The 14,755-nt window shown below is 49.1% G+C and overlaps 1 protein-coding gene across 2 annotated transcripts in view; it reads left to right on the top strand.

Annotated features, from left to right (window-relative positions):
• The window catches only part of SMOC2 (SPARC related modular calcium binding 2), a 166,828-nt gene extending 153,592 nt beyond the window's left edge, over positions 1-13,236 (top strand). For both annotated transcript variants that reach the window (XM_081041261.1, XM_081041260.1), the window contains exons 11-13: positions 1,641-1,915; positions 7,356-7,393; positions 12,035-13,236. In XM_081041261.1, coding sequence (XP_080897387.1) covers positions 1,641-1,915; positions 7,356-7,393; positions 12,035-12,052 — 331 coding nt within the window. In that variant the 3' untranslated portion in view covers positions 12,053-13,236. The remainder of the gene's footprint in view (positions 1-1,640; positions 1,916-7,355; positions 7,394-12,034) is intronic.
• The last annotated feature ends 1,519 nt before the right edge of the window (positions 13,237-14,755 follow it).

Genomic DNA, 14,755 nt, shown 5'->3' with positions numbered 1-14,755 from the left:
CGGGACAGTGCAGGGCGTACAAGGAAGGCGTCCTGTCCCGAGACAGGAAGGTGCTTCCTGGGTGTGAGGTGATTTGCTAGCAGGGATTTTGTCCTAATGGGGAGAAGGGGAGAGGAAAGGAGGGACAGCCCTAGTTCAGATGGCTTTCTGTTTTGGAATTGCATTTTAGAGCTTATTGACTGCATTTGAAATACTGTTCAATTTACAGTTCTCAGAAGATGATGTATTTATTGTGGGAAAATATATACAACAAAATGTACCATCTTAATTATTTTCGAATATGCCATTCAGTGGCACTAATTACTCTGCCGCTGTCAGACTCTGCCGTCTGGGACAGGACATGTTTTCTGTGTTGTGTGGCGGACTCACTGAGCTTCTCCGCTTCCTGAGAGCCGACCGTCCGTGTCCAGAAGTGCTTCTGTCACGAAGAGCCCGTGTGAGGGCAGCTCCCACACTTCCATAGCTGTGATGCTGCAGGCATCGGACCCCCAAGAATGAGCAATGATTTATCTCTTTATTTTAAGAAACTTTTTCTGATGGGGAGTCTTATTACCTTTACTTCCTAGAGCTCTGGCCTTCCTCTCGTCCTGCCCAAGCCCTTAATGGTGTAATGTCTCCCAGATGATCTAAGCTTTCTGGTCTCCTTCACCAAAAGGCTCTCCTCTCTCTGTCTCTTTGCTGAAGAGTAACATTCGAGAAAAGAAACAAAAGCAGTGCTTGTGAAAATGGTTACAATTGGGTAGTAATTTAAACTTAAAAAGCAAAAAAATAGACACGTACATTTCAAATGGACATATTCTTGGAAAGATTGCTCTTACCTGAAAAATTAAGACTGCGAGCTGTGGATGAATTGCTTCTGTGAAGGTGCCCTGGGAGCCTGACAGCCTCCAGGAGCATCAGAGTGCCCGGTAGCTGTGAACTTGGGCATCAGAGCCGCTCTGCACACCCAGCGCCGGAGTGCCCAGGACTCCCCCAGGCCAGCAGGCATGAAGGAAGGCTAGTAACATTCCATCACACTGTCCCTCATCTTCGGCTTCATGACAGGGCACGTGCTACCATCTGGGACAGTTTCAAAGACCCGACTCAAATCCAGGCCTTCTAGGAGAGGGCTTATTTATTTGTATCTTAAATATAGAATTTTTAACCCAAGAGAAAATGTCTAGCTACCACTTTAAGACACACTTTTACTTGCACCTCTGTGTGCCTATGACACAAGTGATTCGCCAGTGAAGCCCCTTTAAAGGAGAGAGCATTGGAGTCCCAGTGTCTTGTAGGTGGGCCTTGATGTGACAGCTGCCTGCCAACTCCGGGAGCACGGAACTGGGGTCGAGGGCGCTTTCCCCCTGGGCTGGCCAGTGCCAAATGCATGGTCGGCACACACACAGTCCCTGTGTCATTGCGATTTTGAAGCAAACTTGATAAACTTCTGCTAAATCCCTTTCTCCAATTTATTGTTAAATAAACATTACGTTGAACGGCAAATCCAGGCAGGCTGAGGCGTCAGGATGGTGACAGCCACGAGCTAGGTGTTCTTTCCAGGACACGCATTGGGGGGTGGGGGGGTTGGTGGATGGACGCGGGCAGCGGCAGCTGGCGGGGTGTCCCCAAGGACCCCTGTGATCTTCTCTGTGTTGTTCCAGGCTTTCTGAGCCCGACCCCAGCCACACGCTGGAGGAGAGAGTGGTCCACTGGTACTTCAAACTGCTTGATAAAAATTCCAGTGGGGACATTGGCAAAAAAGAGATCAAGCCCTTCAAGAGATTCCTTCGGAAGAAATCCAAACCCAAGAAGTGTGTGAAGAAGTTTGTGGAGTACTGTGACGTGAATAACGACAAGTCCCTGTCTGTGCACGAGCTAATGGGCTGCCTGGGTGTCACCAAGGAGGAGGGGAGAGCCGGCACACGGAAGCGACACAGTAAGGACCCCTGGGCAGTGCCCCACTGCTGGTGCAGTGTGCCATCAGGTTGCCCCTAGTTTGTAGCTGTCCTGTGGTCTGAGGGAGAAGGCACAGGAAAGATCCTGTCTGCCCGTAGAAGTGATGGCGGCCCTGGTGACCTGCTCGGTCGAGAGGCAGAGGGTTGGCAGGCGGTGGGGGCTGGGTGAGTCTGAGGCGAGCCTCGCGTCGGCCAGCATGAGGCCGACTGTTCCTTACCAGCGTCTGACATGGAAATCTGGGACCTACTGGCGTTAGCTTGCTAGCCCTGCACACGGACTCGGCCAGTCTATAAGCAGTGAGGTCACTCCCACCACCCACCCAGTTATCTCCATGGCCGTCTTGCTAAGTTGAGTATATCGTTCTATGTGAGTGTCACCTAACTAACACCTGTCACCCAGAGAGAAAACCTACGGGAGCTGGTCCCAAACATCCTCAGCGGGGAACATGTGGGAGACGCTCATCTGTGAGCTCCCGAAGGTGCCGGGAAAGCCGCTTCACCCTGGGGTGGGGGCCTTGGTTTTCTCATTTGTACAAACCAGTGGTGCTGGCCAGGGTTTGCAGAGGTCCCTCACGGCACTGTTGTTTATCTGTTACTCTGTTGTCGCCTTTGGTAGCACATTTGAGAAAGAAAACATGCTTGAGGGTAGATTCTGGAGCCCTGTGGACTTCACATCCCTCCTGTATTATCACCTCCAAGGTGACAAGAACCCTCGCCGCCCATCTAGGCCATGGGTTTCTGGAAGGCGAGGGATGGCAATGGTGCTGTTTGTTTCTCTGTCCCCCAGACTTGTCATAATAGTCACTCAACATTGTTGCACTGACTTGGGTCCAGGCAGGACCGTGTAGCCGTGAAAGGTTTCGTGCTCCTGTCTGGGTGATAAGTTAATCCTGGCAGCATTACTTCGTTTCGATGACTCCTGAGCAGGGTCTGTGCAGCTGGCTGAACTCCATGCTGTCCTGCAAATGTCTGGACAGAGACCCATGGCAAACATCTGGGGCCACCCGCTTTGCTGCTCACGCAGGGTGCTGACATTTCCCCACAGTGGGACACTTCCTCACCCTTGCCCTGTGTGTGGGCCTGTCCTCTGCTCTCTGCTTGGGGGCAGACATAGGACCCCGTGTACTGGTTTGTACAAATGAGAAAACCAAGGCCCCCACCCCAAGGTGAAGCGGCTTTCCCGGCACCTACTGGAGCTCGCAGGCGAGCATCTCCCACATGTCCCCCGCTGAAAATGTTTGGGACCAGCTCCCGTAGGTTTTCTCTCCTTGGGGAGAGGTCTGTGGGTGATGCAGGTATGTGGCTGTGTCTGTGGGCAGCTGAGGCTGGAGCGGGCCACCCATGAGAAAAGAGGGCAAGAAAGGGTTCTGGGCCAGTACTGCCCACCCTTGGACGTGGAGGTGACACAGGGTCCTGACCGCGATGGGAAAGGTCTTGTGAGAACGTGCTGTTACCGCATGTCTTAATGGCCTGTGTTGGACGTCACCGGCCTCGGCCAGGGGTCGTGCTGCCTCTGAAAGGGCATAGACAGAATGCATTTCCTTCGGCTCTAGCACTGTGCCACGTGGGCTGTGGTGCTGCCACTGGGGCAGCTCCTGGTCCTCTCTCTGGAGCCTGAGCTGAAGAGAAGCCATGGAGGGTGGTGGAGTGCAAGGGCCCAGGGACCATGCGTGATTGTGTGCGGTCAGGCAGGGGTCCGGAGGTGGCGCACCGCATCCTCCATCCTCTCAGCTTCACTGGCCGAATCTTGAAAACTACCCAGGGACGTCTGCATACCCCATGCAGGGCACAGAGAGAGAGAAGGGAGTATACAACCCCATTACTGGGAGGAGGGAGACAAGTAAGGGGGACAACGTGGTCTCTGTCCATGTGATTGTCACTTACTGGGAATATTTAAATGACGGCAGACTCTTCAGTTACCTTCTCTGGGTCCTTGTGACTAAACTGAGGTATCTGAGTTGTGTTGTCTTATTAGTAATGGACAAGATAGTATGTGACCCTTCCCCCAAAACATAAGCTAGAATTTGTTAGAAGTGGCTGTTTTGTCAAAAATGAGCATTGGGAATTTGGATGCATAATGAGTTGATTTGGGAGCCCTTGTATTTTCCCTGCAGAATTTCTCTAAGTTTTTTCCTACTTTGATTTGATTTGATTACCGGTTTGATTCGATTTGATTTGATTTTCAGTTCTTTTTTCCCACCCAGTATAGTTAGAATTAGTGAAAAGTCAGAAAACCTGAATATTCAGGGAGGATTAGTTGGGATTGTCTAAATATCCAAACTGTTACCTTTATGTTTGCTCACTAATTCACAATGCATTTTTAAATTCTAAAAATGTAAGAAATCAAGCAAAGAACATAAATAACATGTGGCTTTTTTATTCTCAGACATAATCAAACCAAGTTCCATATTTATACAAAAAATATTTCTATGCATACGTACATGCATATCTATGTACTGTGATTTTCACTACAAAATGAGATCATATATTTACTTTCTAATCACACTTGTTTTAAGCAACTACACAAAATTTTGCATTCAAATGATTGCATCTAGGACATATTGTTGGAAAGTTTGATCTAAATTTGGACTATTAAAAATACAAAATAGAAAAACAACTGAAAACTATTAAGAAACGATAAAGTCAAAGATAAAATATTTCTGAAGAATCCAGAAACAAAATCACAAGAGATTGCATCATGCCCTTGGGAGTCTCCAAAGTGACCATTACACAGAAACTCAGCAATTAGGAAATATCCATTTTGACCAATTTATCTTTTTCAACCAAATTGCCATGTTAGCTACACTGTTTGGGGGCAAACTGCCTCAGAGCCACAGTGTTGTCTGCCAGGTCACCTGGAAACAATCAGCGTCATGTGTCACCCATGATGTAACCTCTCCAACTGCTCCTGAACGCAGGGTAGGTGCCTGGGAAACAGGGCCTCATCTCAGCCCTGTGTTCTCAATGGATGTGGCTTTGTTTCCTATTTATTTTGATAATGTCCATTCTGTTCCACTGAAAATAATTAACAGTGGGTTATTTTCTTGCTCTTGACATATTTTAAATAGTGATTTTCCTTACTGTATGTACCTTGAATGAAATATCCCTCCAGGAATCATTAATGAAATTTATCTTCTTCTATATTGCAAGGCTTTCTTTTTCTTCTTAACACTTAAGAATATGAACATTTCTCATTGTAACTTGCCTCTAATCTGTAGCTTCCTCCTATTACCAGGGAGACTATTTGTCATAAAAGAAACAAAGAAAAACACGGCAATTTTTGAATAGCCAAATTGGCTTAGAATAGATTCGAAGTATCACTCTAATATTCTTTAGATTTGAACCAATGAGCCCAGGGCCTACTTTTTCAGTCAAGTAGTCATTTCAGGCAAAGTAAAGAATGGTTCCAGTTACTCCAATACTTGAGTCATTCACACCTATGATTGAAAAAATAATCCATTTATCTACTATTTATGTACTATTATTGCAATTTACTTAGTACATTTGTGTTTCAACTTCTAATGTGATTCTGTTTGCTTTAATACAGAAAGAGAAGAAGGGGTTGAAAATGGAATGATTTGGCTCTTTACTCAGTATTTTTTTATCGTGTACATAGCAATCAATAATCAGTCGAGCCTTTGGGACAAAAAAATGCTGCCCTCTGTCTATTGATTCATTCAAAAGATATTTGTTGAATGCTCCCTGCTCTAAACATTGGCAACATAACAGTAAATAAAACAGACAAAAATCCACCTCCTTCTAGAGCTTACCTTTTAGTATGGAAGCGAGAAATAAGATAAATAAGAAAAATCTGTAGTGACACGTGTGACGTGTGGAGGCGGTGAGGACAGAGGGGCACGAGGGCTGAGATCTGAGTGAAGGGACAGGCAGGAAAGGCATCTCCACAGGTGACCTTCCAGTGGGGGCAAAGGGGGGCAGTGGGAGCCATGCAGATATTGGGTGGGGAGCAGCCTGCCAGGGGACAGCGGGGCACTGAGTGGTGAGAAGTTGGGCGGGGGGGCGTGAGCAGGTGGCAGAGGCCAGGGAAGTGCTGTGGGCAGAGCCCAGACCGTGGAGCGGGGGAGGGGGAGACTGCTCTGAATAAGAGCGCATGGGAGGTTTGAGCAGCAATGAGCACTTCTGGCTCATATCTTACAGGGACCCCTGGTTGCTGAGCTGATGGAGTTTGCAGATGGGATGGGCTGAAGCAGGGAGAGTGGCAAGAGGGTTACCACGGGGTCCGTGGGAGAGGGTGGTGACATGGGCCTGGGTGCAGCAGTGGGGTGGTGGGAAGTGTTTGGACGTGGCCTCTGGATAGGTTTTGAAGGTCAGATGAGATGGGGGCATAGGAGAAGGGGGAGCAACGGGTGACAGCAGTCCTTTGCCCCCGGAAGCTTTAGAGTAGGGTGATGGATTGTGCGCTGGAAATGGAAGACGGTTGAGGATGCAGGCTTCAGAGGGAAGATACGGAGGTCAGTTTGGCCCTGTTTCCTTTGTGTTGCCTGTTGCTAGTCCAAATGGAGGCAGTGTCACTGGACCTGGGAGTCTGACTGAGGAGAGAGGTCCACCCTGTAGACTTGGGAGTCATCAGGAAATAGATATTATTTAAAACCATGAGGTTGACTGAACCCACTAGTGAGAGAGAGTGGGCGGGAGGAGAGAGGCCTGAGGCCATGGGGGATGGTGACTTTGGGTGGGCAGGGAGGAGAGGGGGAGGCCATCCTGGAGCCCCCTGTGAAGGGAGGGGTCTGCTGACAGGTGCCCAGGAGGAGAGCTGAGGAATGCCCAGGGGGATGGGTCTCGCAGGGAGGAGGGGCCCTGCTCAGGCCCGGAAGGTGCCTGAGATGGTGCTGGTAACTTCTGAGCCGCCTGCTCTCTCACCAGGTGCCAGGTGAAGCCTCAAAACAAACCATGCGGAGTGCATCTCCCTGGAGCTTCCATTTCCCTTGAGGGTTGGGGAAAAATTATTTTGAGCCAAACATGTTCATTTCTCATGATTTAAGTATAAAACCAAACAATTTCAAAGACCTGGTGTTGGCACTCTGCCAGGGGCCTCATTCCCAGACTCTCACAGCTGAGTCCAGCCTCCCAGGAAAGTCTGAGAAACATGGGAAGAAAAGTTTGCACAGTTGGTGGACAGACCCTTGGGATTTGGGGTAAAAAATACATTAAAGTTGGACTAGAGCATTTACCTTGTTAGAAAATGTTTGCATTGTGACTTTTACAATCCATGATTCATAATCTATGCTCTCTCTTTTTCTCATGTAAATACCTTTGCCAGTTGTTGGCATTTTCCTAAAATGATGTTGATCCCTTGCTGAAAAATTATCTAGAGCCTTTTAGTAAATGGAGAGTATTCAGTTTTTAATAATATCTTTAATATCTTTTTTTTTTTTTTTTTTTTTTTTTTACCCCTGCTAGCCCCTAAAGCTAATGCTGAGAGCACTTCTAATCGACAGGTGAGTGTATTTTAGCTTGAATAATTTGCTGGTTTAGTTATAGGCAATAAAAATTCAGAGTCCTGTAGATTTTGAAAATAAAGAAACTTCCAAGAAAAAATGAAAAACTCCAGGAGAGGTAACATATCCTACCTACACCCCTCTGACGCACCCAAAAGAGCCTTGCAAGATTCTACCAAAAATTAACTTGTTAAATCATCAACTCAAAGGTTTGGTGTGGGGACAAAACCCCAAAAAACAGTTTCCAGGCTCTCGGCCTCACATAGAAAGGTGCTGGCTCGGGTAGTAAATGGCCATCAACTGTGATCAGATGCCAGCAGCTGTGGCTAGTTGGCCGTCAGCTGTAACCCGTAGGCCATTGGCCACTAATATAACGGCTGTGGCTACGCTAGCAAAAAGAAAGGAATGGGGGCTAGCAAGAAGGTGGTGGCTGGCAAGCGCGGACTGCTGTTAGGCAGATTATGTAGATCCTGCTTCCTGTGTCTCCAGCCAAGCCTCCAGCGAGAATATATTGGTTTGACTCCCCTATCTATGGCTCCGTGGGTGTTCCTGTTTGGCCTTACCGTGTCCTGCGTTCTTGGGCGGGGAGTGGGAGCTGAGACCCTGCACGACAAATGGCGCAGCGAGCAGGGTTCCCTGCGCGACACATGGCGTAGTCGGCAGGATACGGTGCTGGCCAAAGCTTTCCGAAGGGCAGTGGAGCAGTTTGTGCGTATGAAAGCTCAGTCTGAGGAAGACCAGGAGGAGCAGCTGCCGGAGAGCTCGATTCCCGTGGAGGGGTGGAAAGAAGTGGATGGTTCCCCAACCAGCAGAGGCCGGAGAAAGCGGAGAAAGCGAAGGTTGTTGCTGCCCTGTGGGCTGGGAACTGCTTGCTGAGGCAGCCCGGATGCAGGACTTTTAGTCCCAGGAGGAAACGCTTGCTGAGTCCTCCTTGGGAGATGAGGGTGAGGTCAAGGTCATCCCTCACCCCCAGGACAGCCCTGGCGAATGACTATGGACTATGGGGAATTGCCTTCTATCCCTAATTTAATGGACGCTTGACTGTTTGGGAACATACCACCATGTAGTGGGACTGGCGAGAATGTTTGCTTTTGTGTCTTGACTGGCCGCCATTGATAATATGTAAGCACCTTGATGTGAGCCGCTGTTGTTCCAGCACGGTACCCCGAGAGGCACAGAGAGAGAGTGGCAGTGCCCTGAGAGCCCTGGCTGTGTCCAGGAAGTCTGGCTGTGTCCAGAGAGAGTGGCAGTGCCCTGAGGCCCTGGCTGTGTCCAGGAAGTCTGGCTGTGTCCAGAGAGTGGCAGTGCCCTGAGAGGCCCTGGCTGTGTCCAGGAAGTCTGGCTGTGTCCAGAGAGAGTGGCAGTGCCCTGAGGCCCTGGCTGTGTCCAGGAAGTCTGGCTGTGTCCAGAGAGTGGCAGTGCCCTGAGAGGCCCTGGCTGTGTCCAGGAAGTCTGGCTGTGCCCAGAGAGAGTGGCAGTGCCCTGAGGCCCTGGCTGAGTCCAGGAAGTCTGGCTGTGTCCAGAGAGAGTGGCAGTGCCCTGAGAAACTCTGGCTGTGCCCGGGGAGACAGGTGGTACCCTAAGAAGCCCAGGAAGTCTGGCTGTGACCAGAAGTACTGTGGTGGTCCCCTGAGAAAACCTGGCTGTGCCCGGGGAGACAGGTGGTACCCTAAGAAGCCCAGGATGTCTGGCTGTGCCCAGAAGTACTGTGGTGGTGCCCTGAGAAACCCTGGCTGTGCCCAGAGAGCCTGGCTGTGTTCAGGATAGTGCATTCACCTCCAGGCTCCTTGCACAGGGCCCCTCGCAGAAGACGCTTGTCGCGTAGATTGTGAGGCGAGACCCTGTAGGGGTGGAGTGTGGGGACAAAACCCCAAAAAACAGTTTCCAGGCTCTCGGCCTCACATAGAAAGGTGCTGGCTCGGGTAGTAAATGGCCATCAACTGTGATCAGATGCCAGCAGCTGTGGCTAGTTGGCCGTCAGCTGTAACCCGTAGGCCATTGGCCACTAATATAACGGCTGTGGCTACGCTAGCAAAAAGAAAGGAATGGGGGCTAGCAAGAAGATGGTGGCTGGCAAGCGCGGACTGCTGTTAGGCAGATTATGTAGATCCTGCTTCCTGTGTCTCCAGCCAAGCCTCCAGCGAGAATATATTGGTTTGACTCCCCTATCTATGGCTCCGTGGGTGTTCCTGTTTGGCCTTACCGTGTCCTGCGTTCTTGGGCGGGGAGTGGGAGCTGAGACCCTGCACGACAAATGGCGCAGCGAGCAGGGTTCCCTGCGCGACATTTGGCCTTAATTTTTTTTTAGTATTTGAAATTTCAATTATTTTATTATTTTTAGAAAAATGTCTGCATCCTCTTGTTTTAAAACCATTCTCCAGAGATCTGTACGGTGTTTCTTACATTTTATTAAGGAGGTGGAGGGACAGGAGACCCTCTGGGCATTCAGGTGAATGTTCCCTTTTCATCAGGGATCCTAACGAGACACGTGTGCAGCTCCGAAAGGGATTTTCAGTTTCCTGCTGTTGTGCTTATAAACACGTTCTGCGTCTGGGTCTGCATTTCTACATGCGCAGTTAGAGGCAAGTACCTCGGCCCAGCACCCCATGGCACAACGCAGCCAAAGCCTAGAACATTCTCCAGAAGGCAAACATGAGTGGACTCGTTTCTCCCTTCCTGGAAGCCAGGCTAATCCTCCTTTCTTAGGACCACTCATCCATTTGTTATTTATTTTGTCTTCTCATGTTTGATGTTAGGTCGACATTTCCTTAGGCAAGCCCTGTATTTGTTGTGGGTTTTAAGTGGAGACCTCCAACGCACACCTTGGATGTCATTTAAAACCTTTTCATTAGAAAGATGTGTGATATGGGTTTCTTTTGTTTAGCAAATGTTTATGGTTTTAACTTTTTAAATCCCACCACAAATCACTTACACTTTAGAGCAGGGTTGGTCTGAAAGCAATTACCCTGCTGAGCTCCAGGACAGCCAAGGGTTGTTTTCATTAGATAATGGTGATAGTTGGCACAGGGGTGCACTCAATTCAGATCCTCAGCTTTTTCCCCGAAAAAGAAACTGGAGCATGTCTACAGCGCTTTCTGTGATGTCTGAGGGAGTGTACAGGGACAGAGTCCCAGAAAGCATTTCCAGGCTCTCGGGCTCGCGTGGAAAGGTGCTGGCTCGGGTAGTAGGTGGCCATCAGCTGTGACTGGTTAGCCATTGGCCACTCATATAACTGCCGTGGCTGAGCTAGGAGTGAATGGTGGCTGAGCTAGCAAGCGCGGACTGCAATTAGCAAGTGGAGTTGGTTGGTTGGCAGAGAAGTGGACGGCAGGTTGTAGATCGTGTGGCTCCTGCTCCCTCTGTCTCCAACCCAGCTGCCATCAGTGAGAATATAGTGGTGTGACTCCCCTACCTATGGCTCCGTGGGTGTTCCTTTTTGGCCTCACCATGGCCTGTGTTCTTATGTAGGGAGTGGGACTAGAGACCCCATGTGACACCTTGCGTGACAGAGTGTACAGACCTCCATGCCACAATTTCAGTGGCTGTCCCTGCAAGCGACGACCTGGAGTGAAGTCTCTAGCATAAGCCAGCTGTGGTTTGCATTGGATAAAATGACAAGTTCATAAATATTTCCCTGAAGAATAAAAGAGCACCAACCACCAGAATGTTCCACTATATGAATGACCATAGGCTAGAACTAGTAAATGAAGGAGAGAGGGGAGGATGCGGGAGCTAGAATTTAATCAGTGAGCTGTCACCCTGGTTTCTTCTCTAGCTTCTCTCATGCTTCGGAAGTGACCAGAGCAGAAGTGGGAAGCTGGTGTTGATATAGCTTTCACGTTAGTCCACTTTCTCCTCTCCCGATTCTCACATCAATGGCTGACCTTTCTCCTCAACTCATTACAGCAAACTTGTCATTAGCTTAACGCAGAGATGCCTTCCTTGCTCTTCCCATCACCTCCAACTCATGCTCACTGGGGACTAAGGCCACCCCAGAAACCTCCCAGGCATAATGGTTAATTGCTACCAAAATAGAAGCATGAAGCCCCTCAGACTAGTAGGAATTGGCACACTTGGAAAAATAAATCTAGAAGATTGTACATAGCTTTTCCTTTCCTTCTAAATTACTTCTGTAAAGTTCAAACAATTTAAACAAACTTTTCAAGTTGTGTTTTTTAGACAGGTAGAGTAGTGACTGAAAAGGATGAAAAAGAAAATTAAAACCCAGCGATGGCTTTGTCAAACTCAAAGCCTACATTAGATTACTGGGATTGTTTTTGCAGACAAATCTGAGCTGCTAGGAACTTCCGCAGAACACTTAAAACATGGAGTCCACTTACAACATTAGGAGTAAATGCTAATTTTCTCACCGAGGAAAACATTTCTCCTGGTGTTCCTGATCGTTGAGGAGGAAAGTGTTGGAAGTTAAGATGTGTGCAGGATATTTTTATTGTTCTTTGTTCATCCTTAAACCCAAACGATCAGCCCAGCGTGCTTTCTTCCCATGTCTATTTTAAAAAGCGCCCGTCCCCCCTGGTGGCACCGTAGGTTTATCTCATTCCTGAAAGGCAAGCCTTCGCCTCACCGATGAGGGACACGAACTTTGTAATGATATCTCTTTTTTTGTCTTTTCTTTTCCAGCCAAGGAAGCGAGGATAAGTGGCTGACAGCCGGGGCGGTTCCTAGACGTGTGGGAGGCTCCCTCACCAAAAAGCAATTAAAAACCAGAAACAGAAACACATAGTATTTGCACTTTGTACTTTAAATGTAAATTCACTCTGTAGAAATGAGATATTTAAACAGACTGCTTTGATCTGTGAAAAGGGCGGGGCTGGCTTCAGAAGACTGAGCACATACAATGTATGTGTCCTCTTTTGACCTTGGGGTCTGTGCTTGGTGCAGCTGCGTTTTGAGGGGCCCTGGGCTCCCCTGAGGGTGGCGCCCACTTAGCCGCAGGCCCCGCCCCAGTCCCAAGCCTTCCTCTCCAGCACCCTCCCACTCGTGCCAACTCACCGCCTTGGAAAACTGCCGCGCTCGCAGCCTCCTTGAGTTGCGTGGAAGCCTCATGATTCCGTGGAACGGTGTCACCTGCTGTCCTCACCGTGCTGTTCACACTGCTTGTAAGGTCAGAAAGGAGTCGAATCCAGGCACCCCACCCCCACCCCATTTCCCCTTACGTCGGGCCTTGTCCACCTGGCTGTGGCCACCGGGACCCACTGCAAAGTGTCACTTGAACAAATGACGATGGTTTCCTTAAAGAAGGCACAGCAGGATATGCTGTGCCCTGGGTGGTGTTGGTGTTGGCTGGCAGTGCCCTGCTGTTCCTTATCCTTCTCCAAATGCCTCAAGGGCATGAGAACGTGCCAGTGGGAAGTTCGCCTGAGTGGCACTTGTGAGGGAAGGGTCGGGAACCCAAGGCCCCCACTGTGAGTCCCGGATCTGGCCCAGTGTACAGCCCTGGCCACCAGGCCCTGGCCCGCCCCCAGCAAGCGGCCTGGCTCTAGGGCGCCACGTGGAGGCCGGCCGAGAACTTCGCGTGGCCCCCGGGATACCCTTTCCTTAGCTCAGACTTTTGGCTGGAAAACAAGCCTCATGGCCCCAAATCTTCCCACGTGTGTCATGTAAAATGATCTCTGTGAATATGCATGAAGATATTTTAGGAGGCTTCTTATGTATTTAAACTGTGCAAAGTGAAAACTGAAACTTTGGAGCCACAAAACCAGCTCAAGTGTGCCTCACCATTGCTTAAGAAAGTTATGATCCTAAATTTATCGGATAATCTTTTATATTTCTGAACTTTGAATTTAATCATTTTTCTTAGATTAAAATAAAATGTGCTATCGAAATTGTCCTTGGTCTTTTCTTTCTGGCTAAATACAGAGTTTTATAGCTGCTCAATTTTAGGGGTGTCTGCCATCAGAGGGGCCAGGACACCGACTCTGTGTGGCATTGCTTTCGAATCCTGGCCCTGTCCCCTGGTGCTGTGTGATTTTGCACAAGTTCCTGAACCTTTTCCTGCTTCCGTTTCCTGCTTTGTGAACTGGGGCTGGGACGGTGTACACCTGTGGTGAAGGTGGGAGCTCATTATAAAGTGCTTGGGACCTGGCACGAAGCACAGGGGACTTGCCTTAATGGTGTGAAACAGTCAGTGCCAACCAAGCACTGTGGAAACCTTCCATGCTGCCAGATACCATGGCAGAGTGTAGGAGAAGCAAGGAAGGTTCTCGCTGTGATGAAAGCTGATGCTGTTCCCCCAGTCACACAGCAAGAAGCCTTCAGATGCCACTTCTCCTTCCCCAGACCCAGTGTCCATACGTGGTGAGCCCCTCAGTATATCCCACTTGGACCACCGCACTGGCGTTTTCCTTCTTACTCTTCCAGTTCTATTGATGTAATTGACATATAGCACTGTGTGCAGCTGAGAAGACGTGACTTCTACTGTGAAGGGATCACCATGACAGAGAACAGACACAAAAATGTTGTCTTCCTGTGACGAGAACGCTGAGGGTTCTGTCTTAGCAGGTACACCCCCCACGGCAGTGCTGCCCACGGTCACCCTGCCACACTGCACTGCGGTAGCTTCTCAGCTGGTCACGCCTCCTCTGGGACCCTTTCCTGTAAGTCCCCTCCTGCACATTTTTCCTCTATCCAGAAGAGTGATTTTTGTAAAACTCAACCATAGCACGTCATTTGTGCAGTAAAGAAGATACTGGAAATGCAGTTGAAAGAAAGGCAGCTGTGCAAAAGCACCACTGGGAGGTGGAGCAGGGCCTGGGTTCTGTCAGGTAGAAGAGGAAAAAGTGTCCAAGGAGGCAGAAAGGGCTGGAACAAAGGCAGGCGGGTGGGAGGGGTGGCGTGGAGTCGGCGGGCAGGGAGCCAGTGCGCCCGGGCTGGAGCAGATGGTTCTTATTGCAAAGTATTAAGACTGCAAATCTAAAGCAGAAATCTGTTTCCCTTACGTACCTGGCACAGCTGTTTCTAGTGATAGATACCTCCCTCCCCGAATCCTCCCTCACCCTCCTTCTCATGTTTAAAAAGGTTCTCCTGCATCCTTGTCAAAAATCTCCACGTTGGAGATTATTTAGAAGTGTACTGACCGGCTCATAAATCATTCCCATGAGTGTGACACCAAGCATTTTTTTTTTAGGTTACCAAGGTGAAAGGTGTCAGCTTTTTTGTAATCAATGTGCAGAAAGGAGTGACATAATCATAAACTGCCAAGTGGACAACCAAATCATGCAAACAACAAAGCTACTCCAGAAAGAAAGTAGGAATGTATATGGCACTATACTAAGGCGCTTGTGATGATGGTGAGGGTGGTGGTGGTGATGGTGGTGATGGTGATGATGGTGGTGATGGTGG

The sequence above is a fragment of the Rhinolophus hipposideros genome (genome assembly GCF_964194185.1).
Source record: "Rhinolophus hipposideros genome assembly, chromosome: 3".
NCBI classification, from domain to species: Eukaryota; Metazoa; Chordata; class Mammalia; order Chiroptera; family Rhinolophidae; genus Rhinolophus; species Rhinolophus hipposideros.
The sequence above is the reverse complement of the archived record's forward strand: the minus strand, read 5'-3'. Positions and strand labels throughout refer to the sequence as shown.